The 22,903-nt window shown below is 44.7% G+C and overlaps 1 protein-coding gene and 1 non-coding gene across 6 annotated transcripts in view; both read right to left on the bottom strand.

Annotated features, from left to right (window-relative positions):
• Positions 1-9,555: 9,555 nt before the first annotated feature.
• Positions 9,556-22,903, bottom strand: part of ANKRD27 (ankyrin repeat domain 27) — an 82,201-nt gene continuing 68,853 nt past the window's right edge. For 4 of the 5 annotated variants that reach the window (XM_023229034.1, XM_023229036.1, XM_023229038.2 and 1 more), the window contains 7 exons: positions 20,335-20,532; positions 18,620-18,739; positions 16,717-16,878; positions 14,501-14,612; positions 12,788-12,866; positions 12,521-12,593; positions 9,556-10,889 (listed from right to left, as the gene is read on the bottom strand). In XM_023229034.1, the coding sequence (XP_023084802.1) occupies positions 10,668-10,889; positions 12,521-12,593; positions 12,788-12,866; positions 14,501-14,612; positions 16,717-16,878; positions 18,620-18,739; positions 20,335-20,532 (966 nt within the window). In that variant the 3' untranslated portion in view covers positions 9,556-10,667. The remainder of the gene's footprint in view (positions 10,890-12,520; positions 12,594-12,787; positions 12,867-14,500; positions 14,613-16,716; positions 16,879-18,619; positions 18,740-20,334; positions 20,533-22,903) is intronic. The other variant, XM_023229037.2, reaches the window with a different exon arrangement.
• Positions 21,024-21,155, bottom strand: LOC111553952. Its single transcript, XR_002735121.1, has one exon. It is a non-coding gene; the product is annotated as a small nucleolar RNA SNORA68 (small nucleolar RNA).

The following is a 22,903-nucleotide window of genomic DNA, read 5'->3' as shown; positions in this document are numbered from 1 at the left end:
ATTCGTCATTTATATCAGGTATAACTCCCAATGCAATCCCTCCCCCCTCCCCATGATAGGCCCCGATGTGTGATGTTCCCCTTCCCGAGTCCAAGTGATGTCATTATTCAGTTCCCACCTATGAGTGAGAACATGCAGTGTTTGGTTTTCTGTTCTTGTGATAGTTTGCTAAGAATGATGGTTTCCAGCTGCATCCATGTCCCTACAAAGGACGCAAATTCATCCTTTTTTATGGCTGCATAATATTCCATGGTGTATATGTGCCACATTTTCTTAATCCAGTCTGTCACAGATGGACATTTGGGTTGATTCCAAGTCTTTGCTATTGTGAATAGTGCCGCAATAAACATAAGTGTGCATGTGTCTTTATAGCAGCATGATTTATAATCGATTTGGGTTGATTCCAAGTCTTTGCTATTGTGAAGAGTGCCGCAATAAACATACGTGTGCATGTGTCTTTATAGCAGCATGATTTATAATCCTTTGGGTATATACCCAGTAGTGGGATGGCTGGGTCATATGGTACATCTAGTTCTAGATCCTTGAGGAATCGCCATACTGTTTTCCATAGTGGTTGAACTAGTTTACAATCCCATCAACAGTGTAAAAGTGTTCCTATTTCTCCACATCCTCTCCAGCACCTGTTGTTTCCTGACTTTTTAATGATTGCCATTCTAACTGGTGTGAGATGGTATCTCATTGTGGTTTTGATTTGCATTTCTCTGATGGCCAGTGATGATGAGCATTTTTTCATGTGTCTATTGGCTGTATGAATGTCTTCTTTTGAGAAATGTCTCTTCATATCCTTTGCCCACTTTTCGATGGGGTTGTTTGTTTTTTTCTTGTATACTTGTTTGAGTTCTTTGTAGATTCTGGATATTAGCCCTTTGTCAGATGAGTAGATTGCAAAAATTTTCTCCCATTCTGTAGGTTGCCTGTTCACTCTGATGGTAGTTTCTTTTGCTGTGCAGAAGCTCTTTAGTTTAATTAGATCCCATTTGTCAATTTTGGCTTTTGTTGCCGTTGCTTTTGGTGTTTTAGACATGAAGTCCTTGCCCATGCTTATGTCCTGAATGGTACTACCTAGGTTTTCTTCTAGGGTTTTTATGGTATTAGGTCTAACATTTAAGTCTCTAATCCATCTTGAATTAATCTTCATATAAGGAGTAAGGAAAGGATCCAGTTTCAGCTTTCTACTTATGGCTAGCCAATTTTCCCATCACCATTTATTAAATAGGGAATCCTTTCCCCATTTCTTGTTTCTCTCAGGTTTGTCAAAGATCAGATGGCTGTAGATGTGTGGTATTATTTCTGAGGACTCTGTTCTGTTCCATTGGTCTATAGCTCTGTTTTGGTACCAGTACCATGCTGTTTTGGTTACTGTAGCCTTGTAGTATAGTTTGAAGTCAGGTAGTGTGACGCCTCCAGCTTTGTCCTTTTGACTTAGGATTGTCTTGGCAATGCGGGCTCTTTTTTGGTTCCATATGAACTTTAAAGCAGTTTTTTCCAATTCTGTGAAGAAAGTCATTGGTAGCTTGATGGGGATGGCATTGAATCTATAAATAACCTTGGGCAGTACGGCCATTTTCACGATATTGATTCTTCCTATCCATGAGCATGGTATGTTCTTCCATTTGTTTGTGTCCTCTTTTATTTCACTGAGCAGTGGTTTGTAGTTCTCCTTGAGGAGGTCCTTTACATCCCTTGTAAGTTGGATTCCTAGGTATTTTATTCTCTTTGAAGCAATTGTGAATGGAAGTTCATTCCTGATTTGGCTCTCTGCTTGTCTGTTACTGGTGTATAAGAATGCTTGTGATTTTTGCACATTAATTTTGTATCCTGAGACTTTGCTGAAGTTGCTTATCAGCTTAAGGAGATTTGGGGCTGAGACAAGGGGGTTTTCTAAATATACAATCATGTCATCTGCAAACAGGGACAATTTGACTTCTTCTTTTCCTAACTGGATACCCTTTATTTCGTTCTCTTGCCTGATTGCCCTAGCCAGAACTTCCAACACCATGTTGAATAGGAGTGGTGAGAGAGGGCATCCCTGTCTTGTGCCAGTTTTCAAAGGGAATTTTTCCAGTTTTTGCCCATTCAGTGTGATATTGGCTGTGGGTTTGTCATAAATAGCTCTTATTATTTTGAGGTACGTTCCATCAATACCGAATTTATTGAGGGTTTTTAGCATGAAGGGCTGTTGAATTTTGTCAAAAGCCTTTTCTGCATCTATTGAGATAATCATGTGGTTCTTATCTTTGGTTCTGTTTATATGCTGGATTACGTTTATTGATTTGCGAATGTTGAACCAGCCTTGCATCTCAGGGATGAAGCCCACTTGATCATGGTGGATAAGCTTTTTGATGTGCTGCTGAATCCAGTTTGCAGTATTTTATTGAGGATTTTTGCATCGATGTTCATCAGGGAGATTGGTCTAAAATTCTCTTTTTTTGTTGTGTCTCTGCGAGGCTTTGGTATCAGGATGATGTTGGCCTCATAAAATGAGTTAGGGAGGATTCCCTCTTTTTCTATTGATTGGAATAGTTTCAGAAGGAATGGTACCAGTTCCTCCTTATACCTCTGATAGAATTCAGCTGTGAATCCATCTGGTCCTGGACTCTTTTTGGATGGTAGGCTATTAATTATTGCCTCAATTTCAGAGCCTGCTATTGGTCTATTCAGGGATTCAACTTCTTCCTGGTTTAGTCTTGGAAGAGTGGAAGTGTCCAGGAAATTATCCATTTCTTCTAGATTTTCTAGTTGATTTGCATAGAGGTGTTTATAGTATTCTCTGATGGGAGTTTGTATTTCTGTGGGGTCGGTGGTGATATCCCCTTTATCATTTTTTATTGCGTCTATTTGATTCTTCTCTCTTTTCTTCTTTATTAGTCTTGCTAGCAGTCTGTCAATTTTGTTGATCTTTTCAAAAAACCAACTCCTGGATTCATTGATTTTTTGGAGGGTTTTTTTGTGTCTCTATCTCCTTCAGTTCTGCTCTGATCTTAGTTATTTCTTGCCTTCTGCTAGCTTTTGAATGTGTTTGCTCTTGCTTCTCCAGTTCTTTTAATTGTGATGTTAGAGTGTCAATTTTAGATCTTTCCAGCTTTCTCTTGTGGGCATTTAGTGCTATAAATTTCCCTCTACATACTGCTTTAAATGTGTCCCAGAGATTCTGGTATGTTGTATCTTTGTTCTCATTGGTTTCAAAGACCATCTTTATTTCTGCCTTCATTTTGTTATGTAGCCAGTAGTCATTCAGGAGCAGGTTGTTCAGTTTCCATGTAGTTGAGCGGTTTTGATTGAGTTTCTTAGTCCTGAGTTCTAGTTTGATTGCACTGTGGTCTGAGAGACAGTTTGTTATAATTTCTGTTCTTTTACATTTGCTAATGAGTGCTTTACTTCCAATTATGTGTTCAATTTTGGAATAAGTGTGATGTGGTGCTGAGAAGAATGTATATTCTGTTGATTTGGGGTGGAGAATTCTATAGATGTCTATTAGGTCCGCTTGGTGCAGAGATGAGTTCAATTCCTGGATATCCTTGTTAACTTTCTGTCTCGTTGATCTGTCTAATGTTGACAGTGGAGTGTTGAAGTCTCCCATTATTATTGTATGGGAGTCTAAGTCTCTTTGTAAGTCTCTAAGGACTTGCTTTGTGAATCTGGGTGCTCCTGTATTGGGTGCATATATATTTAGGATAGTTAGCTCTTCCTGTTGAATTGATCCCTTTACCATTATGTAATGGCCTTCTTTGTCTCTTTTGATCTTTGATGGTTTAAAGTCTGTTTTATCAGAGACTAGGATTGCAACCCCTGCTTTTTTTTGTTCTCCATTTGCTTGGTAGATCTTCCTCCATCCCTTTATTTTGAGCCTATGTATGTCTCTGCATGTGAGATGGGTCTCCTGAATACAGCAGACTGATGGGTCTTGACTCTTTATCCAGTTTGCCAGTCTGTGTCTTTTAATTGGAGCATTTAGTCCATTAACATTTAAGGTTAATATTGTTATGTGTGAACTTGATCCTGCCATTATGATATTAACTGGTTATTTTGCTTGTTATTTGATGCAGTTTCTTCCTAGCCTCGATGGTCTTTACATTTTGGCATGTTTTTGCAATGGCTGGTACCGGTTGTTCCTTTTCATGTTTAGGGCTTCCTTCAGGGTCTCTTGTAAGGCAGGCCTGGTGGTGACAAAATCTCTAAGCATTTGCTTATCTGTAAAGGATTTTATTTCTCCTTCACTTATGAAACTTAGTTTGGCTGGATATGAAATTCTGGGTTTAAAATTCTTTTCTTTAAGAATGTTGAATATTGGCCCCCACTCTCTTCTGGCTTGTAGAGTTTCTGCCGAGAGATCTGCTGTTAGTCTGATGGGCTTCCCTTTGTGGGTAACCCGACCTTTCTCTCTGGCTGCCCTTAAGATTTTTTCCTTCATTTCAACTTTGGTGAATCTGGCAATTATGTGTCTTGGAGTTGCTCTTCTCGAGGAGTATCTTTGTGGTGTTCTGTGTATTTCCTGAATTTGAATGTTGGCCTGCCCTACTAGGTTGGGGAAGTTCTCTTGGATGATATCCTGAAGAGTGTTTTCCAACTTGGTTCCATTTTCCCCCTCACTTTCAGGCACCCAAATCAGACGTAGATTTGGCCTTTTTACATAATCCCATACTTCTTGCAGGCTTTGTTCATTTCTTTTTCTTCTTTTTTCTTTTGGTTTCTCTTCTCGCTTCATTTCATTCATTTGATCCTCAATCGCTGATACTCTTTCTTCCAGTTGATCCAGTCGGTTACTGAAGCTTGTGCATTTGTCATGTATTTCTCGTGTCATGGTTTTCATCTCTGTCATTTCGTTTATGAACTTCTCTGCATTAATTATTCTAGCTATCAATTCTTCCACTCTTTTTTCAAGATTTTTAGTTTCTTTGCGCTGGGTACATAATTCCTCCTTTAGCTCTGAGAAGTTTGATGAACTGAAGCTTTCTTCTCTCATCTCGTCAAAGTCATTCTCTGACCAGCTTTGATCCGTTGCTGGCAATGAGCTGCCCTCCTTTGCAGGGGGAGATGCGCTCTGATTTTTTGAATTTCCAGCTTTTCTGCCCTGCTTCTTCCCCATCTTTGTGGTTTTATCTGCCTCTGGTCTTTGATGATGGTGACGTACTGATGGGGTTTTGGTATAGGTGTCCTTCCTGTTTGATAGTTTTCCTTCTAATAGGACCCTCAGCTATAGGTCTGTTGGAGATTGCTTGAGGTCCACTCCAGACCCTGTTTGCCTGGGTATCAGCAGCAGAGTTTGCAGAAGATAGAATATTGCTGAACAGCGAGTGTACCTGTCTGATTCTTACTTTGGAAGCTTCCTCTCGGGTGTACTCCACCCTGTGAGGTGTGGGGTGTCAGACTGCCCCTAGTGGGGGATGTCTCCCACTTAGGCTACTCGGGGGTCAGGGACCCACTTGGGCAGGCAGTCTGTCCCTTCTCAGATCTCAACCTCCGTGTTGGGAGATCCTCTGCTCTCTGCAAAGCTGTCAGAGTCGTTTGCGTCTGCACAGGTTTCTGCTGCTTTTTTTGTTGTTGTTATTTAGCTGTGCCCTGTCCCCAGAGGTGGAGTCTACAGAGACAGGCAGGTTTCCTTGAGCTGCTGTGAGCTCCACCCAGTTCGAGCTTCCCAGCGGCTTTGTTTACCTACTAAAGCCTCAGCAATGGCGGGTGCCCCTCCCCAGCCTCGCTGCTGCCTTGTGGTTAGATCGCAGACTGCTGTGCTAGCGATGAGGGAGGCTCTGTGGCTGTGGGACCCTCCCGGCCAAGTGTGGGTATAATCTCCTGGTGTGCCCGTTTGCTTAAAGTGCAGTATTGTGGTGGGAATTACTCGATTTTCCAGGTGTTGTGTGTCTCAGTTCCCCTGGCTAGGAAAAGGGATTCCCTTCCCCCTTGCGCTTCCCAGGTGAGACAATGCCTCGCCCTGCTTCAGCTCTCGCTGGTTGGGCTGCAGCAGCTGACCAGCACCGATTGGCCGGCACTCCCTAGTGAGATGACCCCAGTACCTCAGTTGAAAATGCAGAAATCACCGGTCTTCTGTGTCGCTCGCGCCGGGAGTTGGAGACTGGAGCTGTTCCTATTTGACCATCTTGCTCCGCCCCCACCAAAAGCTTTTAAGCACGTGTACCGGCATGAATCTATCCTTTGCAACAGTGCTGTGAATATTAGATAGGGAAAGTGTCCACGGCAGAAACAGAAGCTGCTCCAGCACTCTTCCGGAAGAAAAACAGCAGCCGCAGTCGCCAGTAACATGAGGGGAATTAACACCTGTGCATCAGACTGAATCAGGTTCAAATTTGAGCACATCTAATATTCCAAGACGTAGACTCTGAAAGCAGGTAAGCTGTTTCTCTTCCTGCCAATAATTCTTCCACTTAATCTAAGAAAATTCCTAGCTTTGCCAGGTGCAGTGGTTCATACCTGTAATCCCAGCACTTTGGGAGGCTGAGGCTGGCACATCTTATGAGGTCGGGAGTCCGAGACCAGCCTGGCCAACATGGTGAAACCCTGTCTCTACTAAAAATACAAAAATTAGCCGGGCGTGGTAGTGCACACCTGTAATCCCAGCTACTTGGGAGGCTTGAACCTGGTAGGCAGAGGTTGCAGTGAGCTGAGATCAGGCCATTGCACTCCAACTTGGGTGATTCCATCTCAACAAAAAAAAAAAAAAAAAACAAGCTTTGATCTCATTTATAATGTTTTTACAGAGGTACTGAGATTAAAAATGCCACTCCCTCCAAAATAACTAGAGTGATGACAGAAAAATATGACCAAAAAGAATTAGACATGTTGGTACTACTACTACAGTAATAAACATGTTTGTAAGAGAAATGACTTCTAATGATTTCGGATCCAGTTGAGACAGTTCAGTGTTTAAACATTTTGGTAATATATCACTCATAATGTTGCAGGTGACTTAAAGCAAATGCTATCTCTTGTGTTGTGCTTGCTTTCCATTAGGTTATGAAAACCTGCACTCATAAGTTAGGGTTTTTAGAGACAGAGACTTGCTATGTTGCTGAGGCTGGCCTCAAACTCCTGAGCTCAAGTGATCTTCCCACCTCAGCCTCCCCCATAGCTGAGACTGTAGGTACAAGCCACAGTCTCAAAAAAATATAAATTTTTTTATATATATAAAAATTTAAATATATTTAAATATATTTAAATCATAAACTTAACCATTAACCAGCTGTTTGGGGGTAACCGTTTAAATATCTTAGTCCTGTGAGACCCAGCATGGGATTACATTCATAAAATTTAACAAGGTGAGTAAGAACAGTAAAAAAGTGAAGGAAAACGTGGTTTACAAAACCCTAGTCTGCGTTAGCCAGCATACTACTGATACATGTTCAAACTGGAGATTCTACTATATTTGAAATTTGCAACTATTGTCATTGAAGAAAGTGTTAAAATGATACCTAACATTATAAATAAGTAGAACCGTTAAGAACATTAACATAATTTTAAAAGAACAGAATGATCATAAGATGAAATCTGGTTGGGGATTTTCTGTCAGGGTAAACTGGTAATTTAAAAAAAAATTTGGTCAGGGATTTTGAAAAAATCCCAGTTACAGCTAAATTTTGCTTTAGGCCTCTTTTACATACAAATGCTAGGGGAATATGAGGTACTTCACAAGTTCTGTGCTTTCTCTCACAGGATAACCACTGTCCTAATGGCAACTGCTGTGAATGTGTTTAAAGATGGTCAGATTCTTTCAGACACCTACCTGAGAGTGAAAAGTGGTTCTGTGTACAAGGAGAGAGGTTCCTGATGGCAACAAGAGGCTGGAGTACATTTTAGGGAGTGGAGAGTGGTTATTCTAAACTTTCTAATTTAAATGAGTGAACTCGCATTACTTTGAATTCAAAACTTTTTTTCACAAAAATGGAAATGAGGGCATTAATTTCTCAACTGTCACATCAGGTTTTGAGTAGGGAAAGCAGTTGGAAAAAACTGGTTATTTTTGTTTGAGATGGAGTATTGCTCTGTTGCCAGGCTGGAGTGCAGTGGCATGATCTTGGCTCACTGTAGCCTCCTCCTCCCGGGTTCAAGCAATTCTGCCTCAACCTCCCAAGTAGCTGGGATTATAAGCGCACGCCACCACACCCAACTAATTTTTGTATTTTTAGTACAGATGGGGTTTCACCATGTTGGCCAGAATGACAACTGTTTTTTAAAAATAATCGAGGGAGTCACTTAATGATGGAAAACATTACTGATGACCAGAACAGCTCAAAAAGAAACAGGATTTACCTATCCAGAGGAAGGGTACACCAAGCTTGCAGCTGCTACTGCCAACAAGACCTTGATCCTGGCTGTGAGATCTCTCGCAGCCCCCTTATTTTTCTGAACCTGTTTCCCCATTTGACAATTCTACCATCCACAGCAATTGTTGAAATTAAAAGGGTATATGTGAAAATGTTTTCGGCTGGGTGTGGTGACTCATGCCTGCAATTGCAGCACTTTGGGAGGCCAATGTGGGCAGATCACTTGAGGTCAGGAGTTCGAGACCAGCCTGGCCAACATGGTGAAACCCCATCTCTACCAAAAAGATAAAAATTAGCCAGGTGGGGTGGCAGGCGCCTATAATCCCAGCTACTTGGGAGGCTAAGGCAGAAGAATTGCTTGAACCTGAGAGGCAGAGGCTGCAGTGAGCCAAGATCGTGCCACTGCACTCCAGCCTGGGTGACAGAGCAAGACTCCATCTCAAAAAAGAAAATGTTTTCAAAATTGTACTACCCGAAAATTTAGGTGTTGTCAAATGTGCATATTTGTATCCTGAGAATACCTGTGCTGATAAACTGTATAGGATGTATTTTCTTAATTAGGATGGTATGGAACCACAGCAGCTTCAGTCTATAAGGTGGTTTTGTTTAAAAGAAGTAGGGAAGGCTGGGCGTGGTGGCTCACGCCTGTAATCCCAGCGCTTTGGGAGGCCGAGGCGGGCGGATCACGAGGTCGGGAGATTGAGACCATCCTAACACAGTGAAACGCCATCTCTACTAAAACTAACAAAAAAAAAAAAAACCAGCCGGGCACGGTGGTAGGCGCCTGTAGTCCCAGCTACTCAGGAGAATTGCTTGAACCTAGGAGGCAGAGGTTGCAGTGAGCCGAGATCGTGCCACTGCACTCCAGCCTGGGTGACAGAGTGAGACTCCGTCTCAAAAAAGAAAAAAAAAAAAAAAGTAGGGAAAAGGAAAAATCAAAACAAATAAATTAGCAAAGTAACAGGACTCATTTCCTGTTTGGGGTAGGAAGCTGTATTCATTTTATGCTTCTGATTTCCAAAGAAAAACATTTTTGTGGGCCCTGGACACTGTGCCTACCGGGTTAAGTCGGCCTTGGTCAGTAGATGGATAATGAGCTAAGTGATCGAGTTCCTGTGTTTCAGTCTCACATCTGTAACTGAAAAATACATATCCATTCAATGGGGACCACTCTTCCCACACACAGTGCAAATGTTTACAGCAGAGAGGCCAGGAAACATCCACAGCCACACAACTAAAAAAAGCATACCATGGCACATTCAAGAATCATAAAGTTTACTGTTTCTTTTCCATCATTTGGCACATATCCAAGGCACATTAGAAAATTAGAAATCATAAATTACTTTGTAGAAAAATAACCCCTCCCTTCTGTACATACACAAGTATTTCCAAGAACATGGACAAAACCATTTCCCTATTACAAGGTCATTTGAAAATGGACTCAGGACAAACCTATATACTTGTAGCTCTAGGCCAATAACATTAAAAAAACAGTATAATCTACAGAAATTTATAAAAAGGAATAAATGGCAATAAATTCTAACTGAAAGTAACTTTGACCTGGTTTGTGCTATTAAGTTTTGAATCTGAATCAAAAGACTAAGAAAAGATGTGCCAAATCTACTCTCTAATCCAGTAACCATCCGTCGGGTGTGAGTGTGACATTCACACGAGGTTCTCAACAAAACGGGATGTTTCTAGAAACACTGCTACAGATGCACGTGTAGTAACCAAATATCTGTACCTACTTGTTAGAAGGAAAATGATAACCAACCTTTCCCACATGCATGATGTGGAAGAGGTCTGATGCATCCTTTCACTAAAATGAACATCAAAATGGGATTGAGGCATCTTTTGGTTCAAGTGTTGCTTTGCAAAGAAACGTTGTCCAGCTGTTGCTTTCTTCCTTCAGGTACGACATTTCAGCCTGGCCTCTACAGTACCATGAAACCTAAATTGCTTCTCTCCCGCTTCATCCCAGGTGGAGGAATTCTAGTTGTGGTTTGTGAATGTACACAGGTCAGAGAGGTTTAGCACCTTTTGGGAGGAGGAGGTCAGAATCTGGTGGTGAAACCGCTCTCCCTGTGACCAACAAACCCTCATACTTAAAAAGAAGCATGCACCTGTGGCTTAAGGATCTGGACTCTACTGGAATTTGTCTGTTTCAAGTGTATTCATTAGCTTTGAAGAAGAGAGAGAGATGGTGGTGGTGAACTTTTTTGTTGCATTCTTAGCCACAGAAAAGCTTTCAGGAACTTGGTGCTGAAGACTTCTCAAGCCAGTTTCATGGAAGCGCATTTAGTCCTCAGTCAGCATCATCTTGTTGCATCCTTGCTTTCTGGCAGCAGGTTCAACAACTCGTCATTCCTGTTAGGACTGGGAAGCACTAACCTCTTGGGGAGCAGCAACCTTCAGGCCCTGGGACACGACTGCATCCTCCACCGTGTGTCTCCGCAGCATCCGCCTGTGTCCAGGGCCAGTCTGTGTCAGTCCAGGCCTCTCCAGCCAGTCACTGTTGCCTTTCTCAGCAGCATGAGATCCACTCTGAGCTGGCAGGTTATTCTGTCTCAGTGTGACACTTTGCCTCCCTGGCTAAAGAAAGAGTACATTTTGAACCGTTCACGTCCTCACTGTACTGGAAGCCACAACTATGACAGTGACAGCTGCCCCTTAGTGCTTAGTGTCACACAATGTGCTCAGTGCTTGACAAGCATAATTTCAACTCTCACATCCCTGTGGTGCTAACATGGCATATGCATACTACATGTGTCAGACACAGAGTAAATGTTTCACGTGTTTTCACAATCTTTATGACTCTAGGAGGCATGTACTACTATTGTTATCCCCGTTTTACAGCTGAGGAGACAGGATCAGCAAAGTTAAGCCACCTGCCTAAAGTCCCATAGCTAGCAAAGGAAAAGCTAGCACTTGATGGAACTCAGATTTCAACGTTTCTGGCTTTCCCACAAAGCAGGTCTACTAGCAACACCATGTAAGACTAACTATGATATCAAAATTAGTCATATTAATTAAAATCATTTTAATTATCTAAAGCAACAATTTAGAACTTCTGTGTATTTGTTCCAACAAGCCTATGCTACATACGCTATAAATTCTCATCAGCAGTAAGGAAAGTCGTGGTTCTGAGAAGAATCACTGTCTCGGATCACAGGTTTTCTTTTTTTTTTTTTTTGTTTGAGACGGAGTCTTGCTGTGTTGCCCAGGCTGGAGTGCAGTGGCCGGATCTCAGCTCACTGCAAGCTCCGCCTCACAGATTTACGCCATTCTCCTGCCTCAGCCTCCCGAGTAGCTGGGACTACAGGCGCCTGCCACCTTGCCCGGCTAGTTTTTTGTACTTTTTAGTAGAGACGGGGTTTCACCGTGTTAGCCAGGATGGTCTCGATCTCCTGACCTCGTGATCCGCCGGTCTCGGCCTCCCAAAGTGCTGGGATTATGGGCTTGAGCCACGGCGCCCGGCCAGATCACAGGTTTTCAATCAAGCTTCTGAGTAATTTAAAAATGCAGTAGGGGCCGGGCGCGGTGGCTCACGCTTGTAATCCCAGCACATTGGGAGACTGAAGCACGCAGATCACTTCAGATCAGGAGTTCAAGACTAGCCAATATGGTGAAACTGCGTCTCTACTAAAAATACAAAAAAAATTAGCCAGGTGTAGTGGCACATACATGCCTCCGTAATCCCAGCTACTCAGGAGGCTGAGACGGGAGAATGCTTGAACCCGAGAGATGAAGATTGCAGTGAGCCGAGATCACGCCACTGCACTCCAGCCTGGGCCGCAGAGCAAAACTCTCTCAAATAAATAAATACAACTAAAATGCAGTGGGAAGATGGTCACCTAATTGTCTGAGCAACTGTACACCATACTTGGAGACATTGTTTACCCATCTATATATAAACTGTCATTTTCTTTGGTGATTAAAACCATAGTGAAATTTGGGATGTTTCATCTCCTGTAAGCACCAAGACCTGCGGTTTCCCACACATGTAACACTTTCCACTCCTCTGCTCAGAAATGTACTTTGAAATATAACAATCAGTGAAGTCTGTACACTGTCCCATGAAATAATTCGTTTTAACTGTTGCTAGCTCATACGGCGCAGGGAAAAATGAAGATGATGATCAAGGAGACGTGTTTACCATGGATTACTTTTGACAACGCCAGGCTTTAGAAAATATGATTAAAAGCCAGTGTTTAATAACTTACCTTATGCAAAGAACCTTCGGTTAAATTAGGGACACTTCTATCTCTTGCCATAATCTCCCTTGAAGTCTTTCCCCTAAAACCCAAAATAAACTAAAATAAATATTTGGACAGTGGCATGAAACACTCTGGTTGGCCACAAGGTGGCAGCATTTTTGACATTATTAGGTGCAGATTTGTCCATAACCAATTACAACTGAAGCAGCTTATGTGCAGCTTGGAGTAAACTAGGGGCAAAAGCACAGAAATCCACTTGATTTTCATACTCACTTAAACTGACCAGCTGAGTGGACAAAGTAAAACTGTCTTGTAAAAGGTTCATCTGGTAGATCATACAGTTTTGAGTTCCCTGTAGATAAAAAGATAAACATCTAAAAACTTCGAAAACAGTGTAAAATTATTTAAAAATTACAGCACAGACACAATCTATTCTCAGGTTTACAAAATCTAGAAAATGAAACACTGAATTTGCTTAAAGAAACACAGCTAGTACCTATATGTAACAGGCTGAATATCTCCAATTCAAAAATCTAAAGCCTAAAATGCTACAGGCCGGGTGCAGTGGCTCATGCCTGTAATCCCAGCAGTTTGGGCGGCCAAGGTGGGCATATCATTTGAGGTCAGGAGTTCAAGACCAACCTGGGCAACATGGAGAAAACCCATCTCTACCAAAAATACAAAAACTTAGGCATGGTGGTGCACACCTATAATCCCAGCTACTGAAGAGGCTGAGGCAGGAGAATCACTTGAACCCAGGAGGCAGAGGTTGCAGTGAGCTGAGATTGCAACACTACACTGCAGCCTGGGTGACAGAGCAAGACTCCATCTCAAAAAAAAGCTACAAAATCCGAAACATTCTGAACTCTTTGACATGATGCTCAGAAGAATCTGATTTCCTGATTTGGATCCTCAACCAATGACTATAATGCAAATATTCCAAAACCCAAAACGCTGCTGGTCCCAAGCATTTGAGATGGGGGGTAGTCAGCCTGTATTATGAGAACCCCCATGAAACAGAAAGCTAAATCCTTAACTCCCTTAACTCTCCCAGCCACAGCCAATTACGGTGAGACAGTCTCAGGGTTATCCAGATATGTGAATGGGTTTATCCATATTATTGTATTGCATTATTGCATACCTCACTGGATAATATTTCATACTGTAAATTTTAAAAAAAGTAGAACAAGGACCCCTTCTAAACTTTTTAAAAAGAAGAAAATACTTCAGTCCCACTGCTGCTGTTTGGCAACTGCTGTTCTAATTATAATCAACCTCTGCACACGTACAAACTTTAAAAAAAAAAAAAACCTTGAGGCCAGGTGTGGTGGCTCACGCCTGTAATCCCAGCACTTTGGAAGGCTGAGGTGGGCAGATCACGAGATCAGGAGATCGAGACCATCCTGGCTAGCACGGTGAAACCCCGTCTCTACTAAAAATACAAAAACAAAATTAGCTGGGCGAGGTGGCGGGCACCTGTAGTCCCAGCTACTCAGAAGGCTGAGGCAGGAGAATGGTGTGAACCCGGGAGGCGGAGCTTGCAGTGAGCTGAGATCCAGCCACTGCACTCCAGCCTGGGTGACAGAGCGAGACTCCATCTCAAAAAAAAAAAAAATCTTGAAAGGTAACATTCACCCTGGATGTCCAGGAAATTCCCAGAACACCTGACTTTGGAACATGAGGCATGAAAGAAACTACCCGGGAGACTGTTCCCCATCTCCATAGGGGGACGCCTGAACCTTCAAGGTAGCATTGACAGTTTATTTCCTCAAGAAACATCATTACCATCCACCAGAAAACTAATAGCAAAAAAAGATTACCCACACTCTGACAAACTGGGAGGTAACCATTTCTCTGGTGCCCGTATCCCCTCCAGGCATGATTTTAATCACATTTTACATACACAATTAAATCAACACCAGCAACTGCTCATGAATGTCTAAATATACCCAAGTTGAGCATGACAGAAAGAATGTAAACGCTTACATTTTTTCCTGATCTTAACAGTAACATACTCCTTGCGGTCAGTTTCGGCCACGTCGTCTAATGAGGCAACACAGCTTGGTACCACCTGAAGCAATTCCATTATTTTTGAATTCTGCAATTTGAAAGGGAAAAGGAACAGTATTTATTCTTTTTTAATAGGCTATTATTTGTTTTTGATCTAGATATCAGTATTAGTGTGGCTGGGCAGAAAAAGCTCAGAAATAATTACAAACAGAGCTTGGAGGCCATAAAGCCCAGTGGTAAAAGGAGGCCTGCGTGGAGAGCCCGGCTCTGCCCTCTCCGTGGCCTCCATGCTGGGGATCCAACCACTCCATGCAACCAGCTCAAACATAGTAAGTTGATCTACTATCATATACTGATCATGAGGCTGCTGAGGGCCCCCCATACAGTAAGTACTCATTGAAACATATTAATTAACGGCACGGTGGCTCATGTGTGCAATCCCACTACTTTGGGAGACCAAGGTGGGTGGATCGCTTGAGCCCAGGAGTTCAAGACTAGCCTGGGCAACACAGCAAGACCCTGTCTCTATTTAAAAATAATAATAGGCCAGGCGCGATGGCTCACACCCGTAATCTCAGCACTCTGAGAGGCCGAGGTGGGTGGACTGCTTGAGCCCAGGCAGTCGAGACCAACCTGGCCAACATGGCGAAACCCCGTCTCTATTTAAAAAAAATTAGCTGGGCATGGTGGCACACGCCAATAGTCCCAGCTACTTGGGAGGCTGAGGTTCGAGAATCATCTGTGCCCAGAGGTCAAGGCTGCGGTAAGCCAAGATTGCAACATTATACTCCAGCCTGGGCAACAGAGACCCTGTCTCAAAAAATAGTAATAATAAAATGAAAAATTTTAAAAAACCAAAAAAAATCAACATACTCATTTAAGAAAGTACTAAACTTAGAGTTTAAAATATTTCAATTCTGTCACTGAAAATTAATATAAGGAGGCCAGGCACGGTGGCTCACATCTGTAATCCCAGCACTTCGGGAGGCCAAGGGAGGTGGATCAGTTGAGGTCAGGTGTTCAAGACCAGCCTGAGCAACATGGTGAAACCTGTCTCTACAAAAACTACAAAAAAAATATAGCCAGGCGTGGTGGCACGTGCCTGTAATCCCAGCTACTCAGGAGGCCGAGGCACGAGAATCGCTTGAACCCAGGAGGCAGAGGTTGCAGTGAGCCAAGATCACGCCACAACAGAGCAAGACTCTGTCTTATGAAACAAAAAAGTACTATAAGGAGCCTATCCACGGAGTGGATTGATTGATGGTGATATTAGCTTCTCAGCTGTGTCACTTAACAGCCAACTCGCTGTCTATCGTGAGTAGAAAACAAAAGAAAGACTCAGCAGGAAAACAGGAACAGAAAGAGCTGCCGCCCGCCAGGGGAAAAGGACCTTTCCCCATTGCTCTCCACACAAGCACCCACAGCACTGGAGAAGGCAGTACACCAATAATCACAATTCCCACAGGACTGAAGGACTTCTACTGTCATTTTTCTGAGAGACAGTCTCTGTCACCCAGGCTGGAGTGCAGTGCCACAATCTCAGCTCACTACAGCCTTGACCTCCTGGGCTCAAGCGATCCTCCCACCTGAGCCTCCTGAGTCGCTGGGACTACAGGCACACCACTATGCTCGGCTAATTTTTTGATTTTTTGGAGAGATGGGGTCTCCCTATGTTGGCCAGACTGGTCATGAGCTCCTGTGCTCAAGTGATCCTCCTTCCTTGGCCTCCCAAAGTGCTGGGATTACAGGCATGAGCCATTGTGCCTGGCCTCAAGGAGTTTTAAATCCACCAACTAAACAAACCTCCATCATGCTGCTAAGACAATGGCTGTGTTCACACTGTGAGGATGGTGAGACCAGAACATCATGACTTGCTCCTTCCCCTGGAGTGCCTGACTCTAGGTAACTACTGGACCACGGCCCTACTGCTGGCTGGGGGGAGCCCCTCCACTCAGGCCTTTGAAAACCAACTGTGAAAGAATGATTCCTGGTTCCCAGAGCGCCACCTCTGACCAGGGGACCGAGGACCAGCCATCCACCCACGCTGCGGACTTCTGGCACACAAACTACGCCCAACCCAGCGATGCCAAGGGCCAGGTGTTGCTATTTCAGATCCAGCTTAAACACAAGGGATCCAGAGGGAGCTGTGAGCAGCTCAGGATTCCCTCGGCTCTTCGACGCTCTCCGCCTACCTGTTCGGCACAGTCTACAGCCGTGCGCTGCCGCTTGTTCAGCACCTGAGCTGACGCTCCGTGGAGCAGAAGCAGCTCTACTACGAAGACGTGCTTTTCAATCACTGCCTCGTGTAGCGCTGTGTTGCCCTTATTGTTCGAAGCGTTAATGGAGGCCCCATGCTGTAAAGAGAAACCACACGATCAAAAGGAACGCTACGAAACGTCAGCATGGAATATGGCTGTGGGCATACAAGTATTCGCTATAAAACACATTCAACTTTTCTTTTTTTTTTTTTTTTTTTTTGGGGCAGGGTCTTGCCCTGTCGCCCCAGCTGGAGTGCAGTGGCCGGATCTCCGCTCATTGCAAGCTCCGCCCCCCGGGTTTACGCCATTCTCCTGCCTCAGCCTCCCAAGTAGCTGGGACTACAGGCGCCCGCCACCTCGCCCGGCTCGTTTTTTGTATTTTTTAGTAGAGACGGGGTTTCACCGTATTAGCCAGGATGGTCTCGATCTCCTGACCTCGTGATTCGCCCGTCTCGGCCTCCCAAAGTGCTGGGATTACAGGCTTGAGCCACCGCGCCCGGCCTCAACTTTTCTTATGTCTGAAAGTTTTATTAAAATTTTGGGGGGAAAAGTAGTACTGAGAAAAAAAGATTTATACACAGAGTTCCTTGCAGCATTTATCCTAATAGCAGAGAAAACAGAAGCCACTTAAACGTACAGAGAAGAAACAGGTTAAAAAAAAACCACTATGGTATATCCACAGTTATGCAACCATTAAAAATCAAAGTTCGAATAAACAAGTTTCTACATTAAATAACACTAAAACAGAAAACAATACCTGGGGCCAGGCATGGCAGCTCACGCCTGTAATCCCAGCACTTTGAGAGGCCGAGGCAGGTGGATCACCTGAGGTCAGGAGTTCAAGACCAGCCTGACCAACATAGTGAAACCTCATCTCTACTAAAAAGAAACCAAAAAACAAAAAAATTAGCCGGGCATTGTGGTAGGCGCCTGTAGTCCCAGCTGTTTGGGAGGTTGAGACAGAAGAATTGCTTGAACCTCGGAGGCAGAGGTTGCAGTGAGCCAAGATTGCACCACTGCACTCCAGCCTGGGTGACAGAGTGCGACTCCATCTTGGAAAAAAAGAAAACAGTATTTAGCGAGGTGCCGTGGCTTACACCCATAATCCAGCACTTTAGGACGCCAAGGCAGGAGCATCATTTGAGCTCAGGAGTTTGAGACCAGTCTGGGCAACAAAGTAAGACTCCATTTCTACTAAAAACAAACAGCAAAAATTAGCCAGGTGCAGTGGTGCATACCTGTAGTCCCCAGTTACCTGGGAGGGTGAGGCAGGAGGATCGCCTGGGCCTGGGAGACTGAAGCTTGCAGTGAGCCGTGAGGGTGCCACTGCATTCCAGCCTGGGCCACAGAGCAAGAACTTGTCTCAAACAAAAAAGAAAACAAAACAACACTGAAGCTATACATATTTTTGAAAAGTCTGCCAAAATGAGTTTCCCTTAAGTAGCAGAGTCATGGACAAGTTGGTTTTTCCCTACTTCTTTAGGAAATTTTAATCCATTTGCATAACGTTTATCAAGAGGGAAAAAGAGCAGCAGGGACAGAGGCAGCCACTCAGCCCGTGCTCAGATAACAGCACGACACATTCCCGGTCAGTGAGGTGAGACCCAAACCCTTGGCAAAAGCAGTGTTGGAGCCCTTGAGACTGCATCCCGGATGCTGAGGCACCATCCGTTCCCATCGGAGAAGCCCGCGTGGCAAGGCGCTCGCCCCGCTCCTCTCCCCAGAGGCCTGGGGCTGATGACTGGCCCGGCCTCTCCATCCCCAGTGCACTGCAGGGGTTGCTGGGTGGAGGCACCCTGTTAACTGGTGCAGGTGTGTCGACCAGGGGGCCCCTCACCTGTAGAAGCAGTGCGGCAACCTCGTGATGGCCACCGGAGCAGGCATAAATGAGGGGCGTGTTTCCACTGAGATCCTTCTTATTGGGTTTTGCATTCGAATCTAATAGACACTTCACCACCTGGGCCAGACAAGAAAAATGTGCAAACTTAATCAAAATTTCTGTCATTTTCTGCCGGAGAAAAATTATGAAAAAAAAAATAAAAATAAAAATAAAAAAAGAAAATAAGAAAACAAAATTTCTAGAGAGAAATCCTCAAATTTGATCTTCCTTTGATTTGTCTCTGAGCTTATTAAATTTTTTGTTGTTTTTGGTTTTTCTTTCTTATTTTTTTAGACAGAGTCTTGCTCTGTTGCCCAGGCTGGAGTGCAGTGGCATGATCTCGGCTCACTGCAGCCTCCACCTCCCAGGTTCAACCGATTCCCGTGCCTCAGCCTCCTGAGCAGCTGGGACTATAGGCACCTGCTGCCACACCTGGCTAATTTCCTGTATTTTCATTAGAGATGGGGTCTCACCATGTTGGCAGGGCTGGCCTTCAACTCCTGACCTCAAGTGATCCACCTGCCTCAGCCTCCCAAAGTGCTGCGATTACAGGCATGAGCCACCACACCCAGCCATCTCTGAGCTTACTGAGAAGACTTTAGACCCTCTAGGAGAAAAGGCACCAGGTGAAGAGGGGAGGGCTACTGTCTGCTGTGGGGCTGCTCTGTGTGGGTGAACTGCAGGGTGGCGGTGATCTCACTTCACCCAATGTGCTGGGCGACGGTGATCTCACTTCACCTTTCTATCCTTTCTACCCCAGGGAGAGCTGCAATCGCCACTCCAGTTTTACAGATTAGGAAAGTGATGCCTGAAGCTCTATGCTAGGTGTTGGTGAGAGAGATGCAAAACCTGAAATAAGCCTTCTGTCTTTAAAAAGTTAACAGTAGAACTGATACAGGAAAATGAAAAAATACATACACAGCTTTCCTTAAAGAAAAGCAGGGCCCAGTGCTGTGGCTCACGCCTGTAGTCCCAGCACTTTGAGAACCCAAGGTGGGAGGACTGCTTGAGTCCAGGAGTTCAACACCAGTCGGGACAACATGGTGAAACCCCGTCTCCGCAAAAAAATAAAAAATCATCTGGGTGTTGTGGGTGCATGCCAGCTACTCGGGAGGCTGAGATGGGAGGATTGTTTGAGCCCAGGAGGTTGAGGCTGCAGTGTCAGCCAAGACTGCAGCACTGCACTCCAGCCTGGGAGACAGAGCAAGACCCTGTCTCAAAAAAAGCAAAGAAAAACAGGACTTTCAAAAAGTTAATCACTCCAAAATTCTCCCTTGAGCCCCTCTATGGGGCCTTGATTATTCTTTATGAAGTGCTCAACTGTTGGGCCCAGAGCAAGCGCTGTCAGGGTATAAAGGTGTTAAGATGACCATGGGGACAGCCCTCGGTGGCCACCACACAAGCTCAAGAGCCAGATCCTGCTGGGAGCAGAATCAGAATGACAACCTCGGTACCACCCAGATGGGCGTGGCAGTGGGGCAGGGACTGGCTCCACCCCCAGGGAGCACCAGGGTTCTGTGCCCTGCGGCTGAGTGGCCCACCCTGTGTACCTCAGAATCTCCGGGCTCAGGGGAGCAGTGTCCTCTGGGGTAGCCACCAAACCCCTGAAGCATTCCCACTAAGGTGCCCAAAGCGGACACCCTGCTCCACTGCCCGGGACACAGAGCCCGAACCTGAAAGTGGCCCTGTTGGCAGGCCAGGTGGAGCGGAACAGCTTGGTCTGCATTCCTGGCACCCACGTTGGCCCCGTGCTTCAGCAGGAGGGGGATGAGGTCCACCCGGCCGTGCAGGGCGGCGACATGCAGCGGGGAGGAGCCGTCCTGGCTGGTCACGTTCACACCAAGCCCGCTGGCAGGAACCTTCGCCAGCCTCTGGAAGCACAGAAGATGGAAACAGAAACATCATCAGTATTGAAGAAACTGGGCCAGAGTGATTGGCACCATGTGCCCCCCACAGCTCCCACGCACGATGCGGGATCATGGTGGGATCCAGGATGGATTCCAATTCCTTTGGAACTACGTGGCATGCCAAAGAACTTCTTTTTTTTTTTTTTTGAGACAGGGTCTCACTCTGTTGTCCAGGCTGGAGTGCAGTGGCACCATCACGGCTCACTGCAGCCTCCACCTCCTGGGCTCAAGTGATCCTCCCGCCTCAGCTTCCCAAGTAGCTAGGTCCACAGGCACAAGCCATTGTGCCCAGTTCATTTTTTTTTTTTTTTTTTGGTAGAGATGGGGTCTTGTGATGTGGTCCAGGCTGGTCTTCAACTCCCAGGCTCAAGTGGTCCTCCCACCTCAGCCTCCCAAAGTGCTGAGACTACAGGTGTATGCCACTGTGCCTGGCTAATTTCACTTTTTTTCACCAGGGCTGTAGAGCCTCTAAATTCACTTTGAGGGGCATGGCCACAGCCCCGCAAAGGCGACGAGATTCACTTGCTGTTTATACCTCTGTTTAAACCACTGCTACAAGAAACAGTGGTTCTTGCTTTAGGTTGGAGTAATTTTACTTTTTGATGATTAAAAATGTTACCTCTTTAAAAAAAAAAAACCGTATGCTAAATTAAAGGCTGAATTTTACTACATGTAAATTATATCTCAAAAATCAAAAACAAAGAAGCTAGAAAACACACACGTGCACACACACACACACATGCAAAATGAAATACCCTGCATATTTATCAGAATGGCTCAAGTTAAAAAGTCAAGGCTGGGCACAGTGGCTCACGCCTGTAATCCCAACACTTTGGGAGGCTGAGGTGGGCGGATCACCTGAGGTCAGGAGTTCTAGACCAGCCTGGCCAACATGGTAAAACCATGTCTCTATCAAAAATACAAAAAGTAGCCGGGTGTGGTGGCCCCTGCCTGTAATCCCAGCTACATTACAGGTATGCACTGAGGCTGCAGAATCACTTGAACCCAGAAGGAGAAGGCTGCAGTGAGCCAAGATTGTAACACTGCACTGCAGGCTGGGTAACAGAGCGAGACTCCAGCTCCAGAAAAAAAAAAAAAAAAGTCAAAATACCAAATGTTGGCAGGGATGTGGAGCAAGCAGAATACTCACACCGTGCTGGAGGGAACAGAAACTACTTCAGCCACTTCGGAAAACTGGCAGTTTCTTATGAGGTTAAACATATCCTTACTATATAATCCAGCAATTATACTCCGGGTGTTTACCCAACACAAAGGCCCGTACACAAATGTTCACAATGGCTTTATTTACAAACCCAGAAGCAGGAAAACTACTCAGATGTCCATCAACAGGTGAATGAAACAAGTAATTCTGGTGTGTCCACCCAATCAACTACTACCCAGCAATGAACTTCTGATCCATCATGGGTCTCAGAAATATCCTGAGTCAAAGAAGCCAGACACAAAACGGACATGCGTTATGATTCCACTTACAAAAGATTCTAGAAAGTGTTAACTAATCCATGATGATGAAAAGCAGGTCAGGGTTTGCCTGGGAGAGGCGATGGGGACACGGGGGTTTAGGGGGGAGGACGGCAAAGTCTCACAGGAAACTCTTGCGACTGAGGGAAACGTGTATCGTGATGGTGGTGATGGTTTCACAGGTTTATAGATCTGTAAAACTTGCCAAATTGTATACTTTAAATACATATGCTTTATGTAAATATAAATTATATACTTTATAATGTATATAATTATATTTCAATAAAAGATTTAAAAACAAATTCTAAAACACCACTGGAGGCCGGGTGTGGTGGCTCATGCCTACAATCCCAGCACTTTGGGAGGGTGAGGCAGGAGGATGGCTTGGGCCCAGGAGTTCAAAACCAGCCTGGACAACACAGCCAAGACCCTGTCTCTACAAAAATAAAAAATCAGGCTGGTGAGGTGGCTTACACCTGTAATCCTAGCACTTTTGGGAGGCCAAGGCGGGCGGATCATGAGGTCAAGAAATCGAGACCATCCTGGCCAACATGGTGAAACCCGTCTCTACTAAAAATACAAAAATTAGCTGGGCATAGTAGCATGCGCCTGTAGTCCCAGCTACTCAGGAAGCTGAGGCAGGAGAATTGCTTGAATCTGGGAGGCAGAGGTCGTAGTGAGCCAAGATCGCACCACTGCACTCCAGCCTGGTGACAGAGCAAGACTCCATCTCAAAAATAAATAAATAAATAAAATAAAATAGCCCGGCATGGTGGTACGTGCCTGTAGTCCCAACCATTCGGGAGGCTGAGGCAAAAGGATCCCTTGGGCCCAGGAGTTTGAGGCTTCAGTGAGC

The sequence above is a fragment of the Piliocolobus tephrosceles genome, chromosome 21, assembly GCF_002776525.5.
Source record: "Piliocolobus tephrosceles isolate RC106 chromosome 21, ASM277652v3, whole genome shotgun sequence".
Lineage (NCBI taxonomy): Eukaryota > Metazoa > Chordata > Mammalia > Primates > Cercopithecidae > Piliocolobus > Piliocolobus tephrosceles.
This window is presented reverse-complemented; position numbering and strand designations above follow the sequence as displayed.